The sequence below is a fragment of the Platalea leucorodia genome, assembly GCF_965183815.1.
Source record: "Platalea leucorodia genome assembly, chromosome: 9".
In the NCBI taxonomy this organism is placed as follows: Eukaryota; Metazoa; Chordata; class Aves; order Pelecaniformes; family Threskiornithidae; genus Platalea; species Platalea leucorodia.
Genome location: NC_138831.1, coordinates 9,752,712 through 9,766,575, shown reverse-complemented (window position 1 = coordinate 9,766,575; position 13,864 = coordinate 9,752,712). Strand labels below are relative to the sequence as shown.

At 41.6% G+C, this 13,864-nt stretch overlaps 1 protein-coding gene across 1 annotated transcript in view; it reads right to left on the bottom strand.

Moving 5' to 3' along the window:
- TAFA1 (TAFA chemokine like family member 1) overlaps positions 1–13,864 on the bottom strand; it is a gene marked incomplete at both ends in the record, with an annotated part of 223,609 nt that overhangs the window by 34,337 nt on the left and 175,408 nt on the right. Inside the window, one exon of the mRNA XM_082321241.1 lies at positions 9,525–9,665. Coding sequence (XP_082177367.1) covers positions 9,525–9,665 — 141 coding nt within the window. The remainder of the gene's footprint in view (positions 1–9,524; positions 9,666–13,864) is intronic.

Here is a 13,864-nt window from a genome sequence, read left to right as displayed (position 1 = left end):
CGTGCCCATCTCTCAGCCGGTGTGAGCTGGGATAGCATGGGTGCTGTGGGATGATGCACGGGCTGAGCACCAGCTCAGGGACCCACAAGGGCATATGCTACACCTCTGTACTGCAGGAATACGGTGCTCTTGAATTATGAATGCTCAATCTACAGTAGGCATCTTATCCATAATTTAAAAAATAAAAAAAAATTAGCTCATGCCAACAGCGTGGCTGCACTTACTGTCTGCCCAAGGAGTGACATAGCAGGTCTGACCTTAGCAGGTCCTGGGTGAGAGAAAGGAGGACAAACGTCAGCAAAGGGAACAAGTGCTGACGAATGCTGTCCTCTCTCTGCTCCCACTGTTGCACATGGCAAAATAAGGATGTGCAGTACCAACCATCCAGTAGCATGACTGGAGAGTTGCAAGTTGCTGGCCCAGAGAGGCATTAAAAGTCACAGTGCTCTCAACAGTTATTAAGACTTGTGTTTAGTTTGTTAATGCTGTCCTGATGAAGTCTGATGTAAATTCACAGGGCCGCATGGTAGCTAGTGATGGATAATCCTCAAAATAATAGAAATCTGAAGTATGTACGTGCACATTAATATTTCGTATATTATGGAATGATTTGAAACTTGATGTGATCCAAAGCCAGTCTGGGAGAAAGGGAAATACTGGATTCGTTTCATCTGATTGTTCTGTATCAGTGATTTCCCTTTCCCCTGATGCATGACTGGTATAAAATAGGACAACAGCAGGCCAAGGAGAGTTAAAACACTAGTCCTGCTCCCTGAGAGCTAATGCTTCAAATCCCGTGTTGCAGACAACATGGAATCGGATCATCCCAGGTCTCTGCAGAGACTTTTCTTACAGGAATAATTTAGAGGGAGAGATACTACACGGCATTTTAGTAGCATCTTCCTTTTTCCTCATTGGTTTTGACCAGTCATCATGGTTTAACCCCAGCCAGCAACTAAGCACCACGCAGCCACTCACTCACTTTCCCCTGGGGGGATGGGGGAGAGAATCAGAAGAGTAAAAGTGAGAAAACTCAGGGGTTGAGATAAAGACAGTTTAATAGGTAAAGCAAAAGCTGCGCACACAAGCAAAGCCCCAGTGTGGGGCTCAAAGGGTTCAGAGATAATGACAGGTTTGATTGGAATGTGCTAGATAGAATTTATAGCTGTTACTGCTGTTTAGCTATTAATTGCCATGGGGCTTGCTTTCCTTACTGTAGATTAGAGTCTAGTGCTCGTTAGTGGCTGCTTTTTGCTTTTGCTGCTTGCTGTACTGCTTATCGTCTTACTCTGCTGTGCCTGGGAACATTTTGATAACAGCAATGGCCATGCGCCTGGGCTGGCAGATGGCCAGGGCATCACTGCTGTTTCTGTGCTGCTGTACTGGACAGGCTGGAACTCCAGTATGAGCTCGAGTCAAAGGGACTGTGACCTGTGGATGAGTCCACATGGGAGCACGATGCCCCAAAGCGTCTGCGGCTGTGGACAAATCCATGCCACAGCAGGTATATCTCAAAGTGTCTGTGGCTGTGGTTATGTCTGTGCCACAGCAGGTATATCTCTGAAGGGATTGTGGCCCAAGGATAATTCCATGCTGGAGAAGGTACATCTCAAAGCATCTGTGGCTGTGGATAAGTCCATGCTGCATCAGGTACACCTCAAAGCATCAGTGGCTGTGCATGAGGTCATGCTGGAGCACCTCAAAGCGTGTGGCCATGGATAAGCCCACAACAGAGCAGGAACACCCCTGGAGGGACTGCAGCCATGGGTAAGGCCATGTTGGAGCAGGTTTACTTCTGAAGGGACTGTGGCTGTGGTAAGGCCACACTGGAGCAAGTACATCTCTGAAGGCCCATGAATAAGGCCATGCTGGAACAGGTGCACCTCAAAGCAACTGTGGCTGTGTAGAAGTCTATGCCACAGCAGGTATACTGCTGGAGAGACTGTGGCTCATAGATAAGGCTCCACTAGGAGCAGGTACAACCTTAAGGGACTGCAGTGTGTGAATAAATCCAAGCTGAAGCATGGCAAGGGGAGGAGTTCATTGTAATGTTAAGCCCAATGATCTGGTCCAAAGGCACCAGGGTAGAGATTGTAATGGAAATACCTTTAAATTGTTGTAACCTGGGATTTGAGTTGCATGTTATGGGAGTTACTATAGCAGGAACCCCTTGTTGTTAGCCAGGCTAGGAGCAAGGGGAGGAGTTCATCGCAATGTTAAACCCTATAACCTCGCCCAAAGGGACTGAGGATTGTAATGGAAATACGTTTAAATTGTTGTAACTCATGATTTGAGTTGCACGTTATAGGAATTACTGTAGCAGGAACCACCTGAACCAGTGGAGGAGAAGCCTTACAAAAAGCAGTGCAAGTGCCACAGTGACTCGACCTGAGCTGGCTTTGGTGCTTGTTTAATAGGTAAAGCAAAAGCCACGCACTCCATGCATGACATGACCTCTCCTGTCCTGAGTGACCACCATAACAGATGGAGCCCACAGTCACGGACTGAGTCAACTCAACGGACATTTGTGGACATTTATGGACATTTTACAGGGGTGGTCCATAGACTGAGGGAATGATGTCTTTATATCAAAGGATGGAAGGGTGGTGGGTAATGAGAATGTATTAGATAGTGTGAGACCCAAGCATCACATAAATGGTATGAAATAAGAGGTGGAGAATGTGCTGGTTTTGGCTGGGATAGAGTTAATTTTCTTCATAGTAGCTAGTGTGGGGCTGTGTTTTGGATTTGTGCTAAAACTGTGGATAATACAGGGATGTTTTAGTTACTGCTGAGCAGTGCTTACACAGAGTCAAGGTCTTTTCTACCTCTCACCCCACCCCACCAGCAAGCAGGCTGGGGGTGCACAAGAAGTTGGAAGGGGACACAGCTGGAACAGCTGACCCCAACTGACCAAAGGGGTATTTCACACCATATGACATCATGCTCAGCATATAAAGCTGGGGAAAGAAGAAGGAAGGAGGGGACATTTGGAGTGATGGTGTTTGTCTTGCTAAGTAACAGTTATGCATGATGAAGCCCTGCTTTCCTGGAGATGGCTGAACACCTGTAGTGAAGTAGTGTATTAGTGAATGAATTCCTTTCTTTGCTTTGTGTGTGCAGCTTTTTTTTTCACCTATTAAACTGTCTTTATCTCAACCCACAAGTTTTCTCACTTTTAGTCTTCTGATTCTCTCTCCCATCCCACCGCGGGGGGAGTGAGCAAGTGGCTGTGTGGGGCTTAGTTGCTGGCTGGGGTTAAACCATGACACCAGTGTTAAAACCTTCTCATTTCCTAAAAGCACTGGCAACATGCACAACCTGCATGAAAGTCCCTTTGTGGCAGATTTCAAAAGCCAGTGCAGATGCTTTTCTGCTATTCCATACTCTGTGGTCCAACAAATTTCACAGATAATTGTGCAAGAAATATTGAGGTTGCCTCTGAAAGAGTTTAAAATACGGGAAGAAGACTGAAGTGAAGGGAACAAAAAATTCAGGCATTAAAAAAATGTGTACCTAAGAGCATCATTGACCGTAATACAGTAAACTTCAGTATAGATTAACAAATTATGTATTATTCAAAGGCCTCGAAGAACACACGGACATAACCACCTACTGACTGTACAGAATGGTTCAATACCACTGTAAACAATATGGTACAAAGCACATTATTCACAGTATAAAAGTGACAGTATTAAAATTATAAATATCTGGTATTCCTATTACATTTTTATAGCAATCATATGAAGTCTTAGAGATGAGAGAATATTACCAGAGCTTTTCTGTTAATATTTACTCAGTAACCCCACAGGCTCACTTGGCCTCTGTTCTCACCTCCTTCACTGGCTATTTGTGACCAGACCTGTTTACTGATATCCTGGGAGGAACATGAGCAGCCGCTGCAAAGCACAGTAGAAATCAAAGTGTGTGTCCTTACAGGGAATGAGAAACTTCCAAATAGGAGAATTTTCACATGCTTTCAACTAGACTGTAGAAAAGGTGGTGACTCCCATGTCCAATCAAACATTTATGTTGTGTATACCGAGTACTAAAATGAATGGCTTAAAAAAACCCAAAACAACAAACCAAACAAAAAGAAAAATTGAAGTGGCCACAAGACTGTTTTGCTAATGGAAGCAGCCAAAGAAAACTGCAAGTCGTGTGCAGACAAGCCATAAAGAAAAAAAAAAAAAAAAGAAAAAAAAAGACGTATATTAATCAATTCACTGCTGCCACTTGCTCATTGTTGCTCTCTAGCTCACACAGCCAACTTTATTCATGCTGCAGAAGAAAATTCAGAAAGGTGACATCAATTTTACATGAAGATTAGGTCAATGAAGAATGAGAGGTGAACATTACAGTCCTGACCCAAATATGACAGTGTTGGTATAACCGTTACATTTGATACTGTCACAACAAAGTTATTTTGATGTTATGAAACCTCATATGATGCCAAGATGTGGTAGAACCACCAAACCTTGAGCAGTCTGCAGCCATTTATTTGAAGAAAGTGTCTTGGGTTGTAAGAAAGCAAAAACAAAATAAAACCGGCTTTTGCGAAGGCATTGTGAATGCAAATCCCTCAATAATATTTAAATAATTTGAGAATATGCTGGATACATCTAGAAAAGGTTCAAACAGCAATTTTAAAGGTAGTTAAAAGTTACTTTTTTTCATCAGGATTTCACTATGCTCAGTGCGTTCCATACTGAGAAGGAAGATGGGGCAGGAAAAGAAAGCTCTGATGAAGTAATGAACAAGATTAAGAATGCCTCCACATTGTACATGAACAACAGAAGAAACCTTGGTCCCGCTTACTGTGAAAGATGCACTGGGAATGGTGAAAAATTCTTAAAAAAGACAAATATCTATTTAAAAAAAAGAGAAATATATGAGGATTTTTTTTCTTTTTCCTTTTACTGTAAGCTTTTAGTTTTATGTGGAATAACAGAAAATTAACTTAAGAAAAAACAGGTAAAATTTTGGAGCCACCAACTGATCTTTAGTCACAGAGATGAACAGATTTTCTAAAGGATGTGGGCTTGACACCTGAAAGGACAATCGTCATGGACTCACTGACCCTACCAGGAAGATACGAGAGGACTTGCTATATGGAAGCGGAGGATATTACTTGGAACATCTCTCTTTGATAACCACAGTACCAAAAGAAGAAACTGGTTAACAAAGACAAAGGAATAAAACCTGAACCCACAGGAGAAATTGTACTAGCCATGTGACAGCTAGCAAGGGGACAAATCCCAGCTACTTGTGCTGACACCTGACTGCCCTCGTAGGCCCACAGAGCCTATTGCAGGAGGAGGAAAATTCATGGGCTTCTGAAATGAGGAAGACAAGCTGTTTGTAAGCATAGTGGAGAAGGAAGGTATGAATTCAGAAGCACGGCTAAGAAATCCTTGCAGAAATGACCTGCACATCACACAAGAAGTGCCTGCAGTAACAGGAAAATGAGAGAAAGCAGGTTCATCAAAGTGTGAAGTTAGAGAGGTCTGCCTGCTAGTCTGAGCTGCAAACTCAAGCCCTGTGCTGGCCCTGGCCACCTCTGAAGTGTGAGGGCAGGATGGCAGATCAGGAGCTTGCTCTGGTACCTTCAGACAGTCAATACACATGCTGTGTCCAACTGCATTGCTGAGGAGTAGGTTAGTAAGACTCCAAGCTGCACAGGTCCCCTCTGCTCTGAAGGCAGAGGGCTGGGGACTCCCTGGACATGCTCAACACTGCTTTCCCAAAAAAAGGGACCCTCTCAAGCTGCTGTAACGCAGATGAAGTAAATCCATTTGGGACTTGCTCTGGAGAGGTATTTGGGGAAATGGAGAAAATAATAACAGCCATGACAGAGAGCTGAACAGACTGATGCCCATAGTATGTGCTACAGCCAAGTGACACACAAGATGAATTGTAGGGAGGGAAAGGAGCATTCAAAACCATTCTTCAAAAAAAAAAAAAAAAAAGACCTTGAAGTAGTGAAGGGAATCATGAAAGTAAATGTGCAACAGAAGAGGCAAAGAAACAGAAACGGGCATCTCTGTTTCATGACAAGGTTTGGATTTTATTTTGCTCTCACTGTTGCTACTACATAATTCATTGGTGGTTGAGGCAGGTTTTAGGACAGTGTCTACTGAATGAGCAGCAAGGAATAATTTATAACTTCTGAGGCTGCCACAGCCTGGCTTCACTGTGCTTTTTTAAGATGAGGCCCTGAAGAAAAAGTTTACTGGACTTGGTAGGAAGTGATGCTTGGGAATACACAGAAACTTCCCACCCTTCTTAGTACAAATAACACATGCTCTGCCTGAATTTCAGCTCATTCAGGAGGAGGACTGCGTACGTGAGTCCTATGTACTACGATGGTGTGCTACCCATGATGAGATCTCACAACAAGAGGGCAAAAGGACCATTTATCACCCAATACTTATTAAAAAGGTTAATCTGACTCCTACGCATAATTGTATTCTCTCTTAAAGAGAAAACAAAGCTAGGTCTCCACACAGTCCACCCACGCAGCCTAGTTGTGTCCTGGAGCAATGGCTGGTAGGATTGGAAGGCAATGCAATCTCTCCTCTGTAACATGAACTCAAAACTGTCAAAGCATCAGCCTTGATGAGATGGTTTCCCATTAAGTCACAGTCTGGCCAGTGGTATAAACAGGGCAAGACTGAGGTTCAGTTTGTTTTATACACACTACTAAATAGCCATCAGGTGGAGATGGGTCAAGGCAATAATCATAGAATCATAGAATACCAGGTTGGAAGGGACCTCAAGGATCATCCAGCCTATCCAGATCTTCCTGCAGGGTGGCTCTCCCTTCCAGAGTGTCTACTTCCTCACTCAATTTGGTGTCATCTGCAAACTTCATCAGGCTACATTTGATCCTATTATCCAGATCACTTATGAAGATATGGAATAGCATTGGGCCCAATATCGATCCCTGGGGGACCCCACTTGTGATGGATTGCCAGTTTGAAACCACAGATGGGAGCCAAACCACTAACAGGGGATCTCCCAGTCCTTGTCACCTCTCAAAGATGATCAGTCTTTTTGGGTGTGAGTATACTGTTGTACCTGAACACCCATGGATTTTTAATTAAGGGACCCAAGCAAGCTTTCTTAGTGATAGATTATGGCTTGAAATCATATACAGTGTAAAACCCAGAGTGAGATTAAATCATTTTAATCCTTTCAGTATGGAAGGTAAAGAAGGTAAAAAGTTGCAGACGACCTTTTGAAATGTCCTTATGTATAAAAGAATAAGCAAATCCTGAATCTTTGTGTGAGTTAAAGTACTGACGTCAATGGGACTCCCATGGGAAGTTTTGGGAGTTTGCCTTAGCAAGAACAGAACCTCTAAACAGGTCAAAGTTTTGACTTAAAACAGGTCAGTATGTCAAAAGTCACAAAGAAAAGTCTGGGATAAAACAAAGGCCAAGGAAAATGCCCCTTCCATAATTTTTACGAGCAGCATATTGGTCTTTTGAACCATTCACCAGACATCTACAAAAGAAAATATGGGCTGACTACAACAACTAAACTTGAAAGAGGAAGACATTCCTTTGTAGTTCACGTTTGCTGGCTTTGAAGTCACTGTGAGTCTTACCAGTGACTTCAATGGGACTAGCTTTGCACTTTTATATTAGCCATTGTTTTATCCTTATTCGTTTCAAAATTCCAGACAATAACATTTCTTTTCATTGTAATCCTGACAGAGCAATTAGGCTCCAGTCCACACCTGCACCTGAATTTTTTTTGTTAAGACAGCATTCTTTGAGCTCCTCTTCTCTGAACAGAATTATGAGATCTGAATTAATGGTGTCTCTCTGCTCTATCCAGTGCCTCTGTTTTTCATGACCTGCTGAAGAACATGAAATTCTTCAAGGCTTGTACAGCTGATCTTTCGTTAAGACCAGCTGTAGGTTTCACCTACGGTTTTATGAGTGTGCTTAACAAAAAAAGAAAAGCTTCTTTTTATCAGGGTAATTAAGCAATAACAGAACGACAGAACGTGGATTAAAGCGTAATCATTCACAGGTGCATTCATAGCATGTTTTTAGTCATGAGTTCAGAAGCTGAATCACATTCCCAGTGTAACAAGCTATGAATTAATGCCTCACAATTTAAAAATTTGAAAGCATTTTTGAAATAATAAAACATTTTCATTCTATCTTTAATATATAAACCAGATACGTACAGACCACAAATACCCACTCATAAAGCATGAGGTTCTCATCCCTCCAAGGTACCTGGAGTCTCTCATCTTTGTAGTGTTGAATGTGCAAGCCTCAGAACTTTGTCTACACAGTCTGCTGTGCCCATCAATACTCCTGTCTAACTTGGGCTACAGTTGGAACAGCCCCTGCTCCCTTGCTAGCACCTTTGCAGCATGTCCTTGAGGAAAGGTACCCAGAAGAAACCATTTTTCCCAATGTTTGCTTGTACAGCTCCCCCTCTCACTCACTTGGCGGGAAGCTGAATACTAAACGACAGACCCAAAGGGGAAACGTTGGGTGCTTCCAAAACCTGCAGATACGCCGCCACCCCTGGACATCCAGCCATGGGAAGGACGAGGAGAGCCCCGGGCAGTGCCCACCTCAGCTCTGGCCAAAACAACCCCTGGCTCTTTGAAGCACCTGTGGGCTGTGGGGCGGTGTAAACAATGGCACCAGATGTTTAGCATAAAGAGTAGCGGGGAACTTTTATGAGATATTCTGTTTCACAAAGCTGCTGCATGGAGGGATTCTGCTACACGGAGCAGCTTGTTTGGGAAGGGTAACTAATGGGATTAGTACCACTTACTCCCTGTCTTCTTATGCGATTTATATCTTGCCAAGCACTTCCAAGCTGCAGCTCTCTCCCCGATTACTGCATGATTTCACCTTGCAGCGGTGGCAGGGGAGCCCCAGAGAAGAATACACCCTGTGGAGCTAGACCTGATATGAAACCCAGACACAAATAACATGGTGTTTTTCCTTCAGCAAAAAAATCCCCATGACAAGAAACAGCACCAGTGATTTCAAAAGGCAAAGATTCTTTCCTAGCTTTCTGTAATGTTTGTTACAGGACAAGACCACAGGATTCATTTATTTATCTTTTTTGCCACTGACTTTTCAAATGGCTAACTAAATCAAAATGAATGGCTGTTGTCCTTTGAAATATTTATGAATCAAAATTAATGTGGCACCAGGGGAGCCCTGTGAAGTGACGCAAAGGATAATTTTGTCCAGTTATTTATTAAGGGCTTGATCCTGCCACAGAATCTGTTGTACTTATCTAAGTGTCTGTACTGAATGCTACACCCTCATTTTTGTGAGTAAATCTTAATGTGACCCATGTGCACAGAACCATGCACTAAAGTAGCAGGCAAGGTGGTGTAAATGTATGCTTATGCTTATAGATTTTTCTGCTTTGTTAAATAGAGAACACAACAAAATTCCTATGCGTAATCTATAGACTTAAAGCTATTTACTGGATAGTACACAAACAGAGACATATATACAGGAGGAGCTACTTGCCATCAACACAGGAAGGTCTGTTTCTTGTAGTCCCAGCCACTTTCCCAGGTAGACAGGAGCATTTTACTGTTTGTGATCTTTCCTCAATTCGATTCTTATTACAGCATCTGTGTGCTGCTATAACTTCACACGTTCCTCCTTCTGGCAAAAAAGAAAAAAGAAAAAAAGAAAAAAAGAAAAAGAGAATATTGACACTCTGATTAGGAAGAGCAGCAGTGGCTAATCAAAGCACCCAGGCGTGCTCCTGCCTGTGTCTCTGCATGGCTTCTATACAGGTGGGATTACAACGCTATTTCTCCCATTATGCGTGCTCCTGAATAAGCCAGGTGCTGCTATACTTCAGTTTTAATAAGAAATGAAGATAAATGTGTCTCTACAGTAGATATAGCTTGCCTGTCTTATATTAGAAGCTTCTCTGACATCAGCAAAATTTTTGGCCTAAAAATGACTGTGTCAAGGTCTGGGCCTGAAGAAATGTAGGTAACATCGTACAGTAAATGTGCAACAACTGTTGGCTGATTTTATGCTTGTAATATTGGAGGCCTCTTCCCCCAAATATTCTCTCATACAAGGACAGGGGCTAAGAGAATCCACCTAGAAATAAGCTTTTCTCCAAATATTTGATTCTATACCGGTACTCAGCCCTTAGGGAATGACAATCAGCCTCTGCAAATTACAGGATGGTCCAATAGCATTTCCCTTTGCTACCCCACTCACTAAATTGGCAGTTTTAAGGGCAGGAAACGTTCCCATTGTGTGCAAGACCACCAGGCTTAATTTGTCTTCTCTCTGATTGTTCTTTATGAACATTTGCAATAGTTTGATTAGGTGGAGAACACAAAGCAGTGATAGACAGATAGATGATGGCTTAAGGTTTATGAATACTTGGTGTTTGTGGCATATGTTACGCACAGAAATGAAGCGTCAAGTGTGTTATTTCCATTCACCTTAGCAGTGCAGTGCAAGGAGATGAGACACCACAGTAGGCTAATGCACTGCCCAAGTAATTTCTTGATTCCTCAGTTCGGATTGTATTTAGCTCATAATTGCCAAGTATTTAATAGTGCCAGTCTGTTCCCCACAGATATTTGGCTATTTCATGAAATTGTGGCATAAATTTGGCAGGATTTGTTTAAACTTAGCACAAAACTATGCACAGCCTACTAAAGAGCAGGATGTGTAAGACAGTTTGCTAGGGTTGCTAGAAAAGCATTATTACTTTATGCCACAATGAAATGCTAACTGTACATTGCTTTTACTATAGCATAAAAAGCATTATTCCTATCTTTGGGTTTCACTCTTCTTTTTGAAACAACTTTGGGAGCTTTTGAACACTACAGTAACCCTGCAGCCAGGTAGGAGAATAAGCAGTGTGGAGATGTTGATCCATGTCTGGCTGTGAGGAAGGGATTTTGGAAGAGGTCTGAGAGTCCAGTGGCATCTCCCTGTGCAGGAGCGTGTCCTGTTCCCTGGTGATTCTCCAAATGCGGTATTTCTGTAGTGAAGCTCTGGGGTAGATGGGCAGGGAGGAATCTCCCTTGACTATACGCTGTTAAGGTCACATGGTTGTGTGCCATAAGGTGTACCCGCAGTATTAAGTGGTACAACAACTACCAACGAACAGGGACTCCACAAAGTGTGGAAATGTTTTATAATATTAAATTTTCAAACCATTGACCTTCCAGGGTGAGTCAGTGGATGAAAGCCTGTGAATGTCCATTAGGGTAAATGAGCTTAAGTTGCGTGGTCATGGGGTTACGCACTGATGAGTTTGCAAGCATGAGACAAGACTAACTCTGCAGTAAATATTTAACTCATCTGGAGAGAAATGCTGCTTCATGCATTAGTTATTAGGTGCATTTGGCCTGCTGACACAAGCTTTTTGAAAGCCAATAGATGCCACAGAAGAGAGATCCCAACAATTCAGAAAGCCATCATCTGACAAATGGTCTTTTAAGTGTCTCTTAGGAGTAAGAGGAATTGTGACAATCAACTCAGCCCCAAATGCTTGTATTTTTCTGTGAAGTAATTCTTCAGATAAACTCCCTGTTCCCCCATCCAAATCATACTGCAAGCAATGAAAAGATTCTCATTGGTTTAATTCGTCTTATGGTCATGCCCTAAGAGAAGACAGATTTGTGATTTTATTGATTGCAACCTCAACAATAAAAATAATGTACACAGTAATAAGCATTTCTAATTTTAGACTATATAGACTGTGTGGTAAATATCTGTGAATAAGCTAAATGCTTAATTTTCTCTATTAATTTGCTGTATGAGTACTAATAACCACATGAGCTAGTCTTGCTTATTTGGTTATCTATTCAAAATAATGGGTTGTGGTGGATGAGCTTTATAACACCTTTAATTGTTATGTGGAAGCTCAAGTTGCTGCAGCAATAAAGAATTTAACTCAAAGTGTATAGTTGTTTAGGAGTGGCAAAACATAATGAAACTATAAAAGCAATGAAAAACCACTTTTTTTACCACCAGACAGTTAAGTACATTAATTGGAACTTTTATCTGCATGGGCTATAACTCTAATGCAAATAATAATAATAACAGTAATAAAAAGACCCTTCCCAGTGCTGACACAGAAGAAAAAATCCATCTCACATGGAGAAGGTTATGCATGTTACACACCCGGTTTTCCTGGAAAATTTGTTATGTGGGATCAGATTTTTCCATTAAAGCGTGTTTAGCCTATGAATGACTACTGGACAGCACTGCATGCAATGTGTTCTGCTGGTATATATTTCAGCAATCATGCATATACATGTTGGACTTTTTAAAAGCCATATACGAAATGGGAATAGATGGAGGTACCCAGACAAATACAAATAGACACAATCAGGTAGGAAAAACCTCATTGAAAAAGCACAGTCTTGATTATGTTAGTCACAGAAATATATATACCACAAATATACTGGGGGGGGGAGGTTCAACTTAAATCTCTATTTCAGCTGTACAAACAAGGAAACAAATTAGAGCGGGGAGAGGGCTTCAGTTTCCACTGAAAAAAATTTAACATGTTCAGATGTATATGCAAAGTAGGTTTTTATTCTGTGATTTTTATTTTTTATTTCCAACTTTCTTTTTTTTTTTTTTTGGGCGGGGGTGGGGGGTAGGGAGAGCACCAAGAAATGCTGTAATACCAATATCTGAGGACTTCTGCTCCTGAGCCAGTGATTTTTTTCTCAGTGGTTCTTCTAGATTATGGGAAGATCTGGCAAGATGTTACAGTGCTGGGAGTCCTGGAAAAATGTGAATTATTGACCTGATAGGCTGTGAGTGCAGCAAAAGTTTAAATCCTTGTCACAAAGAACCGAAATGTCTTTTTTTGGAAGTTTATGGTCTATTGAGCTAAGGTAGCTTCTGGCTTTGTTTCCACAATAACAGCCTCATCCAACTCATTCAAGTCAATAGAGGATTTGCCATTGATCTTAAAAGGAGAGGAAACGGCCCTAAAATCCTCTAAGTAAGTGTCTTCTGAATGTTTTGTTGACAGTTACATTTCATGAAGTGGCTGCTTTATCCACCTGGCAAGAAAAATATCTTATGTTTTTTTTAATTCCCTCCTGCCCCAGGAAAATCAGAAAAATATTAGAAATGGAACAGGAACTTGCAAATCAGGAATAGCTTTGCTCTTTCTTCAAGAAGCTTCAGAGGTAAATTAAAATGTCCTAACATGACTTATATCCTCTTCACACCAAACATTAACAGGACTTGATAGTAACAACGGCTGATCCTTTCTGAGCGCTCAGTTCACAGGATGCCCTCAACTTTGCATGGAGGAAATGCGATGCCTACCAAAGCAAGAGGGACAGAATTGGCTGCCAGGAAGGATTCTGAGCTGTTGAAGATGGCAACTATCTGTGGCATTACGACTGCTCATATTTCCTAGCCTTTCAGAAGTCTTTGTTTTGCATAGGCTTAAAATATGAAACTGCAGAAATTATACATCATTCTTACTGTAAAACAGGGACAAATGTTTGTAACTCCTGCAAATGGTTTAATTCTAATTAGAGGACACTGAACTCCTGAAATCATGTTCAGTTTTGCCTCTGTTATAAAGCCACCTTGAGTTTACACACCATAGAGTGAAATATTTTATCATAAGTATGAGCCTACTGTGGGTGGCTGTGATTTAAAATATCTAATCATCCATAGGTTCTGAGTACATGCCTAGCAGAAGCCAAAAAACCATCTTCTAGTCATCTCTGGCTTTTATATCTCTAGCTGAGAGGTAATAATAAAAGCATATTTTGCACTTCAAAATTATAACTCGCCTCTGCATTCTAGCCAAGGCTGAACTTATCAGTAAACAAACATAAAAAAGG